Source organism: Scophthalmus maximus, chromosome 8, assembly GCF_022379125.1.
Source record: "Scophthalmus maximus strain ysfricsl-2021 chromosome 8, ASM2237912v1, whole genome shotgun sequence".
Classification (NCBI taxonomy): Eukaryota; Metazoa; Chordata; class Actinopteri; order Pleuronectiformes; family Scophthalmidae; genus Scophthalmus; species Scophthalmus maximus.
This window is the reverse complement of record NC_061522.1, coordinates 13,012,568-13,032,123: the sequence shown is the minus strand read 5'-3', so window position 1 is coordinate 13,032,123 and position 19,556 is coordinate 13,012,568. Positions and strand designations below refer to the sequence as shown.

General features: G+C 41.7%; 1 protein-coding gene across 3 annotated transcripts in view; it reads right to left on the bottom strand.

Annotated features, from left to right (window-relative positions):
- The window catches only part of mast1a (microtubule associated serine/threonine kinase 1a), a 62,333-nt gene extending 45,470 nt beyond the window's left edge, over positions 1-16,863 (bottom strand). Inside the window, exons 1-3 of one of the 3 annotated variants that reach the window (XM_035637002.2) lie at positions 16,170-16,863; positions 15,610-15,950; positions 8,018-8,049 (exon numbers count right to left, since the gene is read on the bottom strand). In XM_035637002.2, the coding sequence (XP_035492895.2) occupies positions 8,018-8,049; positions 15,610-15,648 (71 nt within the window). In that variant the 5' untranslated portion in view covers positions 15,649-15,950; positions 16,170-16,863. Of the gene's footprint in view, positions 1-3,782; positions 3,974-8,017; positions 8,050-15,609; positions 15,951-16,169 lie in introns of those variants that run through there. The other 2 variants (XM_035637003.2, XM_035637004.2) reach the window with 2 other exon arrangements.
- Positions 16,864-19,556: the final 2,693 nt, after the last annotated feature.

Below are 19,556 nucleotides of genomic sequence, written 5' to 3'. Positions count from 1 at the left end.
TTCTCCAGTGAAAAGCATTCATTTGCAATAGAGTCTGGCAGCTTGTTAAAAAGAATTATGTAATCTGATTATGGATAATGTATATGGATTCACAAGAAAGCAAGGCCCCAGCTTCCATCTCTTAGAAGAGTGTTAGAATGGAGATGGCAGTAGGAAGCTTGACTTACTGTAATGTCTGGCGTGGTACTGCTAGACTTCAAATTATGATACTAATGGTTTTATATGAGCTCCAAGAAACAGTTATAGAGTTCAACAGTCACTGAAACAGCTATTTACTATGTGGTTTGCATATAGTAAACATTTGATTGATTTAAAGCTCTATGATAACTTGACAACACAACAATAACTATGATGACACAATGATACACACTGGATATTTGTGTGTTGCACTTTGGATGACATTAGAAACATTTTTAGAGTTCAAGACAAAATGTAAAAACATGTTTAAGACAGCAGAAAACCTGTTTCTTGACTACTTGATTTTTTGGTCTATAAAATGCCAACTACAGCTGACGTACTTAAACAGCACACTTTGTTCGACATATTATTATAGACATTATAACATGGCGACTTACACGGAAGTCGGGTCCACCTAATGTAACTATATTTAACTCATTCAAAGTTGACGAAAAACATTGGTTCTTTGTTGCAAGTGATTTGACATATATAAACCCATAGTTATGGACAATATATTCAATTTCTGTGAATAAGTTCTCCTAAATGTGTAGCTTTAAGTAAGGATTCTTTTTTCTATTTTGGTCAAAGACACTGTTCACAAAGTCAAGAATGATATTTCACATTTGAACATTCAAACTATTTTCAGGAGCAGAATAAGCCCATTTATCCTCTTGATTACTAATTGCACTTTTCAGCTCTGCAATTTAGAAATAAATGTTCAATAAGGCATTTAAGCATTGATGCATTAATTCTTTATGTTCACATTAGCAATACAAGGCAACATACACAGCTGATCCTTGTCAATAGGGTAGAACATTCCAAAGTTTCCCTTTATAATATTTACATAAATCTAAATGCACAGCCTAATTATTATTAATATAAGCAGATTAATATTCATCTGGAAAAAGACCAATTTTTTTTTCTTCTCAGCGATTATCATTCTCCTACAACTTGTGTTAGCCAGGTGGTCATCCAACTCTCTGTCAGCTGTTTAAGAGAAATTGTGTTATCATGTCATCGTAATATCAAAGATATAACACAAACAGTCGTAACAGGCCAGCCGTAACACCAGCCAGGAACAGATGGTGCTGTCATGCTACAAACAACAGGAGTAGAGCATGGAGAGGAGTTTTCCTTTTCTATTGAATCCTTCGCTCTTCCACTCCTTTGTTATAAAAGAAATAAAATATCTGCCGCTCAAATGTGTGTCACTGAATCTACAACATCCAGGCTTCTGGGCGAAGACAAGCATGTCTCTTTTTTGGACCTAATGAATGAACAATATGACACCAAAAATATCTGAGTAAACACCTTAATTCAGTGACCTCTAAAGGCCACAGCACCACGAGAACATGGTTCACTGGGTCATTTGTCGATGCCAAAGTAGATAAATGTGGTACCTACTAATGAGCTATCAGGTCCATCATCATAATGTTTGCTGCACCGAAGCCTAAAATAATCCAAATGGCTTTTCGCATCGATCACAGCAAAATCAACAGATGTGTAATATGAAATCACTGTTGCCAGGTGAGATTTTTTATTTTTGCGTGACTCTTTCATATCCGGTGTAGCAATGAAAACATATGTCTGTCGCCCATCAGTCACTGACAGGGAGCATATAGGCTAATAGCAAACCGTGTGAACGCTCTGTTTCACACGTAAAAAGTAAATTAACACATCAACACTGTGCACTGTGTGGGAGAGGGATCATTTGTCCTGTGCATCATGTATAGCTGTAGTTATGTGTATGAGTGGGATAATACTGCATGTGAGTGGGTGAAATAAACATGTCCTCTCATGTTCTTGGTAGGAAAACCACTAGGACCTCCTTCACTTGTTTGTCAACCAGCTTCAGTCCCTTAATCCATTATCTCCAAAGCCAAAACAACAAACCAGCAGAGTCAACCTTCTAGTGGAGAACACAAGTAAGCGGAGAAATAAGTCGACGGACACACTGTGAGTGCATCGTCATGGGCTCAGTTAACCCCAGTGGACTACTCTTAAATGTAGGCTGAGACACCTCCTCAGGGTCTGCCTTTCATCCCACCTGGCTCTCCACTTCCTGTAGCTCCTCACATGCCTCACTTTCTCTCTCTCTCTTACTCACTTCTGCTGTCTTCCCTTAGCTCAATCTGTTTAGGAGTGGGCACAAAGCATTATCCCTCTTAATTGCCACAACCAGCCAAGAAAACACACATGTACAAATCCAAAATGCAGGCACATACTGTACAAACACACAATGGAGGGCAACAAAGAGAGAGAGAGAGAGAGAGGGACTGGGCAGAAAGCAAGAGAAGTCAAGTGTAAAATGATCCAATGATATTTATAACTCCAAATAAGGGATAGGTATTGACGCCAGTGATGATATGATACCTTAGTTTCAACACCACTACCAAAAAGGCAGTATGGTCATCTCACCAGTTTGATCGAAATAGCTCAACAACGTATCCATGAAATGACAATCACAGCACCTGAAGGAAAAAATCCTAATAATACAGGTGATCTTGTGGAAACAGCCATAAGGAAAGAAAAGCATATATATGCATACACATGTCATAAGCCTCATAAGCAAACACACCTGAACAAAAGAGCACACACATGTTCTCTGTCACAGACACATACACTCTGCGTGGTGGCCAACAGTGAGTTGGCATATGCAGAATATCCTGCTGTTCACTCCCTGCACAGTGGGAGCAATGGTGAAGACTCAACTAATCCGCCTGAGATCAGATAAGATGAAGACAAGCTTAAATGAAGCATCACAGGAGGGGCCAAAGGGTCTGCACAGTCTCTACATGAGGGAGAGGGAAGGGGAGGAGAGGAGAGGAGAGGATTTATAGGGAAGAACTGAGGGAAACAGCAGACAAGAAAAATATGAGGGAGTCGAGAGAAGGAAGAAGGACAGACGAGTGACATCAATGACAGAAAATAAAGGCCGGAGAGAGGGATGTAAAGAGGGAAAGAGGTGAAAAGGAAGGGAGAAAATAAGCCAGGACTTTGCCAAGCAGACAGCGTCTCAGCACTGCTCTCTGCTACACAAGCACTCCCTGGACCCTGACAATATGCTATCATAATGCTATCTCTGACACAAAGGCTATACTGGCCAAGCACACACAATGCCTATTAGCGTGTGTGTGTGTGTGTGTGTGTGTGTGTGTGTGTGTGTGTGTGTGTGTGTGTGTGTGTGTGTGTGTGCGTAGACTAAATCCTTGTGCACATGTGCATCCCTACAATACAGCTCAACAGGGATATAATTAAATAAACATCTTAGGAGTTGTAGAGGCAGTATGGTTAAGTGGAACACACACACACACACACACACACACACACACACACACACAAATAAGCATTAGCAACATCAGTTACACGTACACATACACAAGCATACGCGCACACACACACATACGCAGGCACGCACAAACGCACACACACGCACACACCATTTTGCTGGAGCTAAATGAGACAGGGAGACAACTGTGAGACAGCATGATAGCTGGCAGGGACGAGGGAACTACATGGAAAAACACAACTACCTCACAACACAACAACAGCAGGGCAGCACACCGGTCACAAAGACTGCACAGAGACAGATTGTTGCCATTTACCTTTTTGTGCGTCGAAACATGTTGCTAGCAGCAAAGGCTGTGCTGGCAAGTGAACATGAGAGCAGCTGAGCCGTCAAACAAACACACACTGAAATGAACACACACACACAGGCAGTCAAGAGGCAGCGATTACGCTTTACTCCGGCATGTGAGCCTCCTCTGGCCAGTTAAACACATATGCGCGCGCGCACACACACACACACACACACACACACACACACACACACACACACACACACACACACACACACACACACACACACACACACACACACACACACACACACACACACACACACACACACACACACACACACACACACACACACACACACACACACACACACACACACACACATGGAGAAAATGGCAGAATTAAAGAGAGAGAGGGAAAGGAAGGAAGAAAAAGAGAGAGAGAGAGAGAGAGAGAGAGAGAGGGCTGCTGAGCATCCATCGCAGAAGGAGAGAGGATTGTGGGGCTGCTCTCAAGGGTATCGTGCCAAGCCAGGAAGTGCAGCGTGATAGAGCGGGGGGGGGACAGAGAGAGGAAATGGAAATTAAAAAGGGGGAATGTCATTACAAGTACTGTATATACAGTATGATTTAGAGAATGGAACATCATGTGGGAAAAAGCAAGCGTGAATACAAGGAAGAGAGTGATGGAGCAGGGAACTCAGTGAACTGACGACTAATGTAAATGACGAGAGAGAGAGAGAGAGAGAGAGAGAGAGAGAGAGAGAGAGTGGAGGACACTGCAAAGAGTGGCACAGAAATTACAAAAGCACACGTCTTTAAAAGATAATGCTCATATTCTATATTTTTTCTAAATGGCAACAAATCCCCATGAAAAAACAGAGACCAAAACCAACACTGAATTACAAAACAAATATTTTCTGTGAAGCCAAAGCCTGATGGAGCTAATTCCTCTGTGCCGTAAACCTCCATTGTTGTCCGAACAACAATGATACATAATATCAATGTTATTGGATGACGCTGGCAATATTATATGCAATTATTATTGTCAATACATCCCACAAATAGACCAAGATTACCATGGCATTTGTCTATCAGTGCTTTCTGAAAATTCCAAATGAAAAACTAAATCAGATTAGATAAGGCTAAATTGTTTCCGAAAAACAAGCGGACATTGTATTTTTTTTGCAAACATTTAATAATAGAAGAGTAACTCATGCTTTTACTGAGCTTTTAAATAAATTACATACGCGTGTTTGTGTCCTGTTTTTAAAGATTTAAATACTTGTACATCTTCAGTAGGAGCTGAGTGCCACAGCCTGGGCAGAGATCAAGAAGGGAGACTGACAAACGCACTGTTGGTTTTATCAACAGCAAGACACATAGAATTACATCACCCTTATCCTTTCAAATGTACAGACAGACATACGGTTCTAGTCTTTCTATGTGAAATGCCGTATTGGATGAACTCTGGCATCGTCTAGTTGTCCTAGATATCAAAGGAGCTGCTCTGTAATGCCCATCCAAGATATGTCCTTTCTGTGTGTGTGTGTGTATGTGTGTGCGTGTGTACGTGCATATGTGTACGCCCTTCCTCCTCCCCTTTGAACAAACCCACCAAATGTGAAAAGCTGACGCGGGGTGACAGTTGCACAGTAGTGCTGAGGGGAGTAATTCAATAATGGATGTTGTCTCTAATGTGGGAGTCTGGATGGATAAAATATACATGGGAGAGAAGAGACAGGGGTGGGGGGGGTTTGGGGGGGGGGGGTTGCAAGAGGACAAGGGTGGTGATATCACTGAAACACAGTAGGGGTTCAAGACAGGGATGAGCAGCATGATATCATATGGAAGCCAAAATGTGTATTTTGTCAGCAAGGTGAGAGTTGTTTTTTTTTGTCTGTCTTATACAGAAGAATATTCAACATGTCAGGATTTGAAGAATTTAAATAACCTGGATGTCAATTTATTTCCATTCTGGTATAGGCGCCCAGTTTTTACACCCAGGGTGCAGCTCCACCCACAGGAGGACGTATGTCTAAAAATCCCACAGCAGCACCAGGCCAGGGGGGGTAGGTTTGTGTGTGTGTGTGTGCAGAGAGTGTTGGCTGAGAGCCTCCAGCTCTAGTGTCTCCTTTATGTCATGCTGTGACATCTGCCACCCTGCCACACGGTCAGAGGTCACGGGCAAAACACACCCAATGACAGCAGTCAGGGACACACATGCATGCTGCACACGTGAGCACACACACTCACACCCTCACAAAGCCAAGCGGACTAACCGAGAAGGGTCCGTAAATTGTAATAACACGTGTGGATATATACACACACATGCACATTAAATAACCCAGGCATGTATAAGCCAGCATCATCAGGCTATTCCTGCCAGACAGTAGCTCTGCCCAGAGTGTGATGCATGAAGAATACTGAGTAGACATTAAAAAAATAAAAATTCGTTAAATAAAAATTCCTCTATATACAGGGAATAAAAGCCATGCTTCATATTTACAACACCCTAGTCTGCCAGCACTCTCAGTGCACCAAAAGTTAATATGACTAAGTTAGATTACTTATATTCTGCTCACAAAGAACAAAAGCTGGCAGAGCCAAAGCCAAACAAGAAAAAGTACAGCTCTGGACTGCAGCAATTTCAAGGATTTAAACATTTGAAATGATAATGACATAGCGTAAGAATTTTGTGGAAATATATATTCATAGGCCTCTTCAGATGCATTTTGAGCGGACATGTGACACCTTTCAAAATTCTGCCTATTTGTGAAGTGCTTTTCGCAGCAGGAGCATCAGCAGCCAGTTGACGCTTTCCAAATCAAACTCTAAAGCTACTATATTATAAAAATGTGATGCAATTAATTAATCACTTTTTACCGCCAACATGAGAAACAGATTGAATCATAACTTCAAAAAATGTACTTTCTTTCAAGATCAATGTAGGAGTGAAAAAATAATTTTGAATTGCTTTCATATTTTCATGCTGGATACAGAGAAAAAGAGAAAAAATGAACCTGAGTGAAAGAGTGACAGAAAAACACTGCAGGGAAAAGAAAGTTGGAAAGTATATTTCAGCACCATGGACAGAGACTCACACACTCAGCTGCAATAAGTCATTACACATATTTCACATTTTGCCTGCTATAATCGTGTCGTGAGTGCTTTCACGTGCATGTACCACCAAATTAGGATATTTTAATCAGTTTTGTCAAATCTCTCAGGATCGTTCAGTCCCACTCAGTTCTAAATGGCACAGAAAACGACTCCCGAGGCATCTAATTCATTCGCTACATGTAATCCATCTTTGTGGAGAAGACAACTGTGTCTCCTCGCTTTGTCTCGTGTTTTGTGAAGCTGCCTCTGAATGTTAATGTCTGGCTTCAACGTTGACATTTTGAAGACATTTCCATTTAATGATTTCATTCAAGGGCGCCACGAGCGGCTGAGATGAGACATAAGAGGGTATCATCCTCAAACTTTCTGCTTCTGATTTCCATGATTTCCTTTACAAAAGAACACACTCCAACAGAAGGTTGTAATTGGAGGTTTATATTAACTGCGCCGTTGGTGCCCTCCTCAGTCAGCTTTGTTGTAGGCTACTTGTTTTGTTGACAGCATGCTGAGTTAGGCAGGGATGTATAGACAACTATCACTACGTTACAATTTTTTACTGCCTCCTGCTGTCTGTATTCAGTCAAGTTAACAGACAAAAAGTAAAATTCACCTCATCGTCTATCATCTTTAAACTTACATTTCTTTAGTTGGACTAACTTGTACTATTAAGACAAGGTTCTGTGCTGTCTGGTACATTAATCAAGTGTACATGCCTTAAAACAACACACAACACTACAGTTATTCACAATGTGTTACACGTCATGTACTGCTCTATTCTGCTCTCTCCACCTCCCCGCCTTCCCAGAACCACGCGGGGCACTGAGGTCACAGCACAGGTCCCCTGCTGCTGAGCTCTCGTTGCACGACCAACTGGTGCGACAGATTGTTCCGACTCGGACGCTGTGAGAGTGAAAGGGCTCACACAAAGCTGGAACATGCTGCCGTCTGAGGACAAGACTCCCACTGCACAACACCATTACTCACTGTAAACGTGACTTCTCATAACATTACCTCCTTCTCTTAGTGTGTCACAGTTCAGAAAAACAGCTTGGTTCTATATTGTGTAAGTATTGGCAACAATAAAACCAAATTCATCATCACACATACGATAGAGGAAAAATGTGTAAATGTGAACTTACCTGCTACTTTTTCGGGGCAGGGGCAGATCCTTCTGGTGAGGAGATCGAAGCAAGAGAGGGAAAAAAAGAAGGAGAGGAGGACACATTAGACAGGTGAGAGGAGTTTTATACACCATGAAGTCTGTTACTGTCTATAGGACTGTGGGAAACTTTCTAATGTTCTGTCCGTGTGGTGGTGACATGAATTCATAAAAAACTGTGAACAGCCACAGTTGATTTTTAAGACTGAAAAAAAATGAGACTAATTTTACTGTTATAATTACTGTAACTGTCTGATAGGCTTCTTAATGAAAAAATCTATATTCATGAGCAAATCTTATTAAACCTTGATTATGTGTCTTATTATCCATTTACTTAGGAATGAGTTTTCTGTTTTTTTCACCTAAAAAAAATCCCTACTGCTGTTTTTATTTTTATGCTTCTTACTGTTTTGACAGGCTGTGTATAAATCAAATTCATTCAAGGTCGGACCTTTGACTGATAGAGTCCTGTTTGTCTCAAAAGAAAGTATTTAAGAGGTGCAATGTTATAGATGTGATAATAATCCAGCTAATGTGTATGTATGTATAAACCAAGAGTATGACAAACCACCTTTGGTTAGAGGCATCAGACATGTTGGATTTTTGGGGGATTATGACGCCTTAAAGTAAAGCAGTAAGTACTCAGCCCTCCTTGTTCGAGATTATTGTTTTATTGTGAAGATAAAAGTGGGTTTTCCTTAATATATTTTAAGTTTAACTATTTCTGGACACATTGGGTTTACCTTAACCTTTCAATATCACAATATTTTGATACTTACTTCCTTAATACAAAACAATCATCAAACATCAAACCCTCATAGGACAAAGGACCCTAAATTATGGCGGGCCACATTTGGTCACACTGAACAGCAAAATCCTTCAAGCAAATGCACTGTTTTTAAAGTGGTATCATGCAAGGCACCAATCCACTTCCTCATCACAGATTAAACTTGAATGGAACCTCACCAAGGAGAAAGTATCTTACAGTTAAAAACACACATCTTAGCAACGATATCAACATCACCATTAGAATCCTACACAGCAAAAACCTACACAGGAGGAAGGGAATCCTTGTGGTATTTTGTGATATCTGACTTATTGTTTAGGGTAAGAGGGGAGCCGTTTGTAAACTGATCCCTCCTAAGTGCTCAGAGACTTCAGGGCTCTGGGGAACCAGCAGGTTGAACGGAGCCAAAGTCAATTTTAAAAATGTTGCTGCTATATTTATGACACTGGGCTACAACAGCAAGGACTCTGATGTGATTAGGAACTACTGGGATGGATCTGTGTGCTGCTTGTTGTCCATTAATCCCCAATCTGATTCCATTTAACACTTGGCCTAGGCAAGATCGGGTTACCATCAGTTTCTTTAGTCAGCCTGTCCTGAGCTGCTTATTAAGCCATTTGCTTCAGTCCAGTGGCTCCTCTAAAAAGATATCACCATTTGTTTTGTTTCACTCTGGGAATGGCTTACTGATACGAAGCCGTGTCTGTGAAATTTAAAGAATCAACAGTGTCACGAGCTTATATCAAACACAAACGTGAGAGGAAAAAAAAGAGAGGCTGTAGTTGGTTTTCAAGAAAAGAATTTCATCCTGTTAGATGAGTGTGCTCTTTCTCTCCCTCTCTTGCTCTGTCTCTCTCTCGGTCTATCGCGTTTGTCTTTGTCTAAGTAAACAGGCATTACAAAACCCAGACAAAGCCGAGCTGATGAAACATGACTTGACAGCTGGAGCTCTCATCTCCAAAGAAACTCAAAACAAGCTTGCTACGAAAACTCACCCGATTTACTTTCCAGCATTGAGTGAGGCATTAATACTTGTACCGAAAATAAACTATGCAGACCCACAGCAAGCGGAAAAAAACACTACGAGGCTGCATCCTAGTGACCGTCGCTCTTGTGGAGTAAACAAGTGCAGAAGAAGTGCAGTAATCACACGAGTAAAGAATCTTGGCAAAGGAGCAGTTTAGTATTTTGAAAAATAAATATGCACATTTGCTTTTCGACGTCACAGTGTAAGCCACAGAGCAATTACACTAAATACCCGCCCTTAAACCTTGAAAAACTTTATTGCTTTTACATTTCTGCTTGTGCATAGTGCAAAGAAGCGAGTTGTGGTGTTACACAGCTTCAGACAGCTTCACAGGCACTTGGAGAGAACTGGGATGAGGGAGGCTAATGGGAAAAAGAAAAAACCTGCACCTGCTCCCTCTCACCGACTCTGTCAACCAGCTACTTTACGTGTTGTTGCCATGTTACCGTTGAGGCCAGCCATTTTTTTTTTGTCTTTTTGGGGAAAAAATTCACCTCAGTTCATGTGACCATGACAACTTATGAAAGTAATATTCACTGTTACATAAACAGTATGTGTTGCAAGACTTGGATTGTAAATTTAGACCTTGTGGTATGATATGACAGAAAAAAGTATAACAGTAATCAGAGGCCTGGCTGATCTTTATATGTGACTGTTCACTATTTCCTGTCTGAAGGTCCCAGCATGTCCCAGTTTGTCTTCACATTTCACCACCAGTTCGTTTGCCTGCATCAGAGGTGAATTTGTATCTATTTCCAAGTTAAACAACAATTTTTACCCCCCCGAAAAACAAGAGTAGGAAAATGTTATGATGTGACCTATGATTGCACTGTGGATATGCTCAAAGCTAAAAGGGTATTTCAAATATTGATGAAGTGGTTTTTGCAGACACGCTAAAGTCACAGATGTCTGCACATAGAAACAAATACCTCCTTGGCTCATTTAATCCATTATGACACAACCTCCATCCTGTAAGTAACTGCAAATGATTCACATCGTGCACATCAGCTGCACTTGGTTGTGACAGGGTCGTTCAAAATAGATTAAAATATTAGACAACTTTCTCTGCCTGACAAGTAAAGAAAGGGTGTTGCATGTGTGGTTTTTTTCCTTTTGGTTTATATTTACCCAAGGACAAAGCGAAGTCCAACTGGAAACCAAAGAAAAGAAAAACGTTAATATGCTGCTGCTCTGGGCCGAGTCATGACACTTCTGTTCGCTGTCTACTGCCAAAACTGACAGCAGCTTGCAAGGCAAATGTCACAGTGTTTTCTCCAGTGTAATGGTCCACCAGCCTTCAGGTTTCATTTAAAATGAAATTACTTAATTCACTGAGGCCTAAAATCATGTAATGTCTCACAAAATATGTGACTCACACTATTAACCTTCAATCACTTTCTTGTTACACTGGATCTAGTTATACAATTTAATAGGTTCTATTTTTTCCTATCTTGACTATTTTTGTTGGTTGTGGGGATTAAGTTGGGCACAGGCTTTTGTGCTTTATAGGCATCCGGCACGATAATTCAAGCCCAAATAAAGTAGTTCAAATATCTGATGCTATTCTCAAATTCATCCTGGCCCAGATCTGTAGCTTTGATGGACACATTGCTCCCACAGTAAAAAAAAAAACCCCTACCCTTTATGAATAACACGGACATCAGAAGAATGAAATGAGGCAGAACTAAGCGGTGGGCATGGCAGTGAGTGACAGGGCTTGGCAAGGAGAGTTGGATCTTCTGCAGTGATCACACTCTTATCCCTTGTGCTTAGCATATTGGAAATGGGCAGCCTGCCCAGAACAAAATATTGGACAAATTGTGCTTGTGTGTGTGTGTGTGTGTGTGTGTGTGTGTGTGTGTGTGTGTGTGTGTGTGTGTGTGTGCGTGGTACTTCACTCTACTAAAGAGAGGAATGAGACGTGGTATACCTTGTGTTTGTGTGTTTGTGAATACATGAGCATATGGGTTAAATGCAAGAGCGCTCCACAAACGTCCACACACAAGTATCTTCACTTGAGTTGGAAACGATTCTTATCAACGACACACACTCTCTCCCCACAGCAGAAAATACAGTTATAGTTACAGTGTCAATCCATTTGATCTTATTTTCATTTAACCAGTTTTTTTTTTTAAACAGAAGATGGGATGCTTGCAAGGTCAAATATTCTAAGGTTTATTTAAATAGAGGCATGGATTTTAAAAAAATAAGAGCCACGAGGCTCCAACCATTGGGCATGTAAACAGTCGTATGTGACGTACTACATTCATCTGAGAACCTGAAGCGAGGTGTGTTGCATATCATACCCCCTCCAACTGTCTACGCGTTTAATGTTTGTCTCAATTGTTGACTGTCAAACTAAATATTTTACATTTTTTTAAATGTAAAAGATGCGAGAAAAGAAAAGAAGCTAAGGTGTGTCCTTGAGCACTGAACCCCAAAATCAAAATGTTGCTTCAGAAAAAAGTGACCATGCCAAATAGCCAGAACTGTCCAGTAAAGAAAAAGAAAAAAAGAAACTGAAAAATTATTAATTTAGAAACAGGATAAATTTCATAGAAATTAGAAATGGACAGGAAGGTAGTAGAATGAAAGAGATGACGAGCCGGAAAGCCACATAATGAGCCCTTATGATCTGCCGGTGCATATATACTGTATGATCTCATGCTCCACAATCCAGTCAATAGGTAGTCGTCATGGATCTAGAAGCTGGCTGCCAAGTGTTCGAGTGTCCCAGGTCACAGTAAGCTATGACAGGCTGAAGCCAAATTCACCCTTCATTTATTTATTATTTAAACCTTCACTTTTCCTACTGTGACATATCAAAATGTCTTCAGTGCAAAAGGTATCTTTTGTATCAACATTTTTAAAAAATGTTGGAGCTCTGATTATTTTCACTGTATACCGTCATAAGTGGAACAATGGAACACAAACATGCCATGCATGGGAGCGCGCACACACACACCCTCGCGCCTCCATCTTTCTGGCGTGAAAGTGGATCCAGGCAGCAAAGAAATCCAGATATGATAATAGGTACTTAAAATGGGGTCTACTGTAGCCCACAGCTGCTGCCCGCCTCTAGTCCTTTCTGCCCCCCACCCCCAGAACCCCACCCCTTCTGGCCTCTAGCCCTTTCAGTCCGTCCTGCTGCTGCCGGTGGTTGGTCTTCCTCCCTGAGGGCACACAGGGCTGTTAGGCCACCATTAGTCCTGTTAATGGGCCTGACAAAAGTGCCACATCCTCAGCATTTAGAGCTCCTCTGTCTGAGATATGGCTATCGACCACTTCAATGGAAATGGAGAGTGGGAGCAGGAGGGTGGGAGTCAATTTGCTATGTACATATACTAGGCATGAATGTTTTGCACAAGCACACACGCGAACAATACAAGATGTTTGATGTAGCCGCAGTACAATCAACTGAGTGGATCCACACACACACACACACACACACACACACACACACACACACACACACACACACACACACACACACACACACACACACACACACACACACACACACACACACACACACACACACACACACACACACACACACACACACACACAAACACAACATCGGACTGAAATCAAAAGTGTTATTTGAGTCAAAGCGTGATCTTCTTGTAAGTGCAGGAGTCTTTTGTGTCTGTGTTCCTGATTTTACTCATACACAAAGTCCGACTTCCAACCGTGTGGGTGTTTGTCATGCTGTGTCTCTGCGTACAGTGTGCATTACTTTCAACCTTTGTGTTCACATCAAACTGTCTCCTGTTTGCCTGCCAGACTTGGAGTTGATGTCTCCACATCTGAAATTCAGCTACAATTAACTTCCAAGGAAATCTTTCTGACTGCTGAGCTCAGCAAAGTGACTCATTGTCTTCTAGTTCACACACTGAACTCAACCATCACTTGAGTGGGAAGAGAATCAGACCATTTGTAAAAAATATATATATTTATATTTAAAAATTAAACTTTTGGTTGGACAAAATAAGACTGATGTCGTACTGAAATCTCAGAACTTGTGATGGAACCAGTATTTTTTGAGTAATCCATCAAACTAATAAAAATTCAATGAAAAATATCTTTTAGCTGAAGCTGAAGCAGAAACGTATAGTTCATCATTTTACAGCATTAATCAGTAAGATTATATGTCAACATAGGATTTTAAAAGTCTTTACCAGTCTCTGGTATTTTATAACCAAATGATCCAACTTGACAATAATGCGCAGACCAATCTTTTTCTTTTAGATAACTGTTAATTGGTGTTAAAAGTAAAATACTCCGGTAAATAATAATGATTAACCTGTTAATGAAACACAAATAGAAGTCTACTCGCGCACACACACACACACACACTAACATCATATTACAGAATGGGCAAAACTACTGTATCTCCCTGCAATTTTCACAGGTACAGAGACAAAGATTATCAAAAGCAGCAGTTTAATTGTCACTGAGATACAGAAGAGGAAGAAAGTAAAGTTCAAAAAATGTAGAGCTGGTAGTAGAGGAAGCTGATGCACACCTTAGAAAGAAATTGTCCCTCGATATACTTATCAAAGACAGGCATTTATCTTTAAATCTTTAATTTAGTATCTGCTTTAATCCACCAGGCTTTACAGTAAAAGAGCAGTAGAACCCGTAGGACTGGAAATTCTTTGGAAGTCAGAGAGTTGCAGCTTTTCTAGTAAGTGAACACCATTTGTACCCAAATAATCTTCAAGTTCCACTTAAAAATTTATAAATTATGAAAAATTATTTAGAGCAGAAAATCTTGGCACAATGTTCAGCAAAGTACGTTTACTGGAAAATTATTTCACGAGGAAGCAGAAAACAATCGACAGACAACGGCCTCACTTGATTCATTTCATGCACGCGCCCACCACACAGACTCAAAGTCTCGAAGGAAGCTTTTACCAGTGCCTTCCTGTGGCTGTCATAATGTACAAGATGTGGGCTAAGTGACTAGCCTGCATCATGCAAGTGTAATAGAATAATCTACTCCACGACTCCCTCCGTCTGCTTTTAGCAGCCCATACTCAAAGCATATTATTGCTTATCATATATTTGTACACGTTATTGTGACTATGAAACAGCTCTGTCACCCACAGCATTTACTACTGAATTCATAGTGATGCTTTTGAGACAATATGTCATATAGAAGGCTTTGTATATGTACATCTAGGGGTGGGTTGTCTACCATCAGGGTTTTTTCTGCCCCGATAACCACTTTAATAGTGTGTATTAGGCTACTGCAGGAAATGAGCAAACCTGTTTTGTCTCAATTTATATTCATTTGGTTTTGGAATTAAATATGATGAGGTGCATTGATTTGACAGGTCTTCACTTGCCAGAATGAACCACTTTTTTTAAATACACAAACAAATGTTCCACCTCATGTATATTAATTAATACAAGACAAATCTGCTGTTCATAAACTATAAGTCTACTCACAACTAATTGGGTACCTTCAGTTTAAAAGTGCAGCCTTCTCATACTGTACATACTGTACACACTACTCACTCACAGATTTATGCCATGTGGCTCAAATATCCATTGAAACCTGTGTGTAGATAAAGAACCACCACTATAGTACGTGACCTGCAGTATGTTATGTTGGCAGGATGAAAGGGTTACAGGGGACTGCCTCTAAAACATGAAACCCTCCCTGTTTTCTTGATTGCACGATTCTAATATATGTAAACTAATCAGGGTAAGCAATGTTATATAAATATTTTTAAAAAAAAGGTCTCACCTGCAGCCTCCGTCTTCGGATGATCCCGGAGTCGTCCATGGCGCGTGTCCGGGCTCACACCTGTCGGGGGGTCTCGGGGGTCTCGTGGTTTCCAGGCGACGTTGCGAGAAGAGGGCCCCGGCTCTCGCGTGGCGCTCGGCGAGCCACCGCGGCGAGGCGGTCTGACACGAAGCGCGAGTACCTGGCGGAGTGTCGGCTGCATTTAACGACGTCTGTCGGCGACGAGAGCCATGGTCGTCCGAATGTTCACCGTGACGAATACCAACGCACAGGAGAGCGTCGGTGCTCCCTGTGCACGGTGGGATCAGCTGTTTCTGTTTCCCGCGTCGCCGCCGAAACAACTACACACAAAAAACGGGAGCCAAGTGGGGGGGGGGGGTTGTTGTAAGTGCCACTCTCGTGCTCGACATGCACAGACAGACGGACTGACAGACAGACAGGCAGAGACAGACAGACAGACGGACTGACAGACAGACAGGCAGGCAGACCGCTGACCAGGCTGCGCTGGGAGCTGCTGCACCAGCGGGATGCAGCGCGCGCTGGAGACGATCAGCACACACCTTCGCACCCGGGACCAGACGAACGGAACAAGTTCACTGGCTTCTTCGCCCGCTGCAGAGAACAGAGCCCGCGCGACCGAGGACAAGCCGACATCCGACCGACTCGACGACTCTCATCCTGGCGGGCGCTTCTATGACGACGCTCCTCCGACGGACGAGCCGCAAAAACCACCCGGGGGCGGAAATCCGCGAATCTCAAGAGTTCGCGCGCAGCCGGACCATTTTCACCAGGAGGCAGCAGGAGCGTGCACGAGGTTCCCGGCACAGGACACTACAAACGTCGGCCACATGCCTCCCGTGCAGTCAGAGCATCTGTGCATTTGAGGGGGGGGGGGGGGGAGAAGGAGATCAACGAGAATCTACGTTGACGGTGGAAGGAGCAGGTTGATCGCGTCGCTTGGTTCCTCCGGTTTCCACGGTCACACGACGTGCTCACTTTGTTCTCCTCTGGTGTAACGCTGCCTCTTGTCGGTTTTTTTTCTGTCTTTCTCCCCCATGAAAAATGATCTGTGGTATACAGCCACACGGGCTCTGCTCCATCCCCAGCTCCCAGCTCCCACCTCCTACTACCGAAGGACGTTTAACCCCTGAGCGACCAGAGGCTTCTCCGGGGACAGGGGGGTTTCATCCCCCTTTTCCTCGGCATGACGAGGAGTTGAAGTGGGGGGATGCAGTGGAGATTGGTGACCACGAAGCAGTGCAGATTAAAGTATTTGTATTTGTTCATGTTGTAATGTAGAACCTGCATGTCACAGATATGTCCTCCTCTAGTTAGAGCCCCTTTAATGTCTCCTTCTGCTTCATTGGCTACTTGCAACTCACTTATGCCTTCATTCAATTCATACAAAATGGTCTTAACACAACTTAGAAAAGACCCGCACTCTAAAATAACTGACACTGAAAAATGTGGGTCTAGCATTAATCCGATATATGAAGAAAGCATGACTGAAACTAGGTTATATAATCTAGGTTTGACCATATTATGATCAGGAATGTGTATACCATGGGGTAATACAAATTTGTCAACTGTAGCCTTACTGTTGTGGTATTTTCATCTGGTGAGGTGAGTTTTCCTCCTTGTGGTTAGTTTGCTAACATGCTAAAGCCTGCTAACCTTAGTCCCACTGCAGCCCCACATTGCTGCTGTCAGGGCTCTGTCGAGTCTTTTTCTGGATAAGCCCACAAAAAAGTAATATTCCTACCTGGTTTGAGCTGGTTGAGTTTTTGAATTTGTTTTCCAGAAAGTGTATAAAGTTTAAACTTCAATTAATTAAGTAATTATCGATTAATCTGGAAATGATTTTCTCCATTCGTGGATTAGTCGCTGGGTCTATTAAATGTCCATCACAATTTCCCAGACCCCTCCGTCATATCTGCAGACGTCGCTTGTTTTAATGATCGATGGCAGAACACGTAAACACTTGATATGAGAGAAAGAGAAAAGCAGCAAATTCTCATAAATAGTTAAGCTGCAACAAGGAATGGTTATCAATTTTGGTTGAGAACTTATTTAAACAATAACTTGAAGATTAAAACAAATGCTAAATATTTTTTTAACTGATCAGCTGATTATCAACAGACTATATCAATACAATATTGTTCACAATGACATAAAAGATATTGTGATATAGGATTTTATCCATGTGGTTGATACTATTTCAAACAAAAAAAATTGTATCAACAAAGAGGAACAGAAGTTTGAAGTGCTCAGATAGGGACAGTGACAAATCCAAAATGTTTTGACCACTACTTCTATCTTGACATCAAACCTGGCAGGACCCACCACAATATGCATGATGTTTGCAACGAGGGGTATTTTGTTACTTCAAAGTTAAAGTACTTATACAGTGTTTTTGCCGTTCATTCAGGCTCGAATAACTGACGTCTTCTGACTCGATTAACAGTCAACACAGCCTGCCGCCCCGCGTCCATTGCTATTCCAGTGAAAAATGGCAAGAAGCATTATTTGTTATTCATCATTCACACCCGTCACACATAGTATTCACCGCCAAATAATATTTCATAGCTCTTCACTCTTCAATTACCTACAACAAGATATTAATGTACGCACACTGGCATATGAACACATTTCCACCATGGTGATTTCAAAGAGAAAGACATTGTGCGCTTTTGGCAGATTAACTGTGTTTTTTTTGCTTATCTAATATTCCCACCCAAGTGAACCATCCTGTCTGCCAAGAGGAGTGCGTCGTCGATAAAAGGATGCACGCCCTTATCAATACTAACTGAAAACCACCATTATGCACTAGCAATCACTGAAACACTTCAGGACAATGTCCATCGTAGCGTTCACATAATGCAATGCGTTTCACTGTTAAACATTCTCACAAGAAAGAACGGAAGAAAAAAGAGAAATGTTGGTCAAAGGTTGCTGATGGGATGAATCAATGTAGAGAGAGAAAAACACACACAGGGCCAGGCAGCTGGTCCAGCTCCTGGACACAGGGAGACAAGTGGGAGACTTAGTGGCTTTTAGCATCGTGGCCTTAATGTTCCCCGTCTCTCATAGTAGACTGAGCTGTCAGGCTTTAGTCCCTCTAACCCTGGGATTTACTGATTACAGATCACTCCGAGTTCAACCTCAGCAGCACTCCTCCACCACCACTACCACCGCCAGTTCAAGTATCTCACTCTCAGCCGTCGTAAGGAGCCCTCATCTAATGGTGTACAAGAGAAATATAAATTTAATTCGAAAGGGGACCTAGGGAGACACACTTTTCAAGTTATCAATGCCCAAGGTGATGCCTTCATGAAAGGGAACCTATTATCTTTTTCTTTATTTTCTGTCATAAATTTGTATAATGTCATCATGTCAGATTTCCAGATTAAACATGGCCCAAGTTTGAAGAATGAGGTAAACGTATGTGAAAGTAATCCCTATGAGACAAGCTCAGGCAGACTGTTCTGAAGGCTAGCTTTTCAACTGTTTTTCTTTCTACTTCCGCACAAAGCTGACATCAGCCTGTCACCAAAGTCTTAATATGATCATCCACTCCAGGCACAGCGCTAAGTATTCACAATTGTTTGTTCCAATGCTCACATAGATATTTGGCAATTTGAAGTAGGATCAGGATCATGTGATATATTCGAAAGCTCCTGAGCAGCTCCTATGTTAAACTTCTGGTGACAAACTTTCCACAGCTGCTGATTCCAGAGTTAGTGATGAACTTAAATGAACAAACATTATTTGTTTGGTTTTGGATACATTTTAATTTAGTTATCAAGTCATTCCACAAACACATACGCTCTCCAATCATCCTTCTGGTTATCAATGGGATGTTTTAAATGTTCTGAGTAAAAAAGTAAAAAGTATCTAATAGTTGTTGACAAATCTGGTACACCTTGACAAATACTGTATTGGAGAGA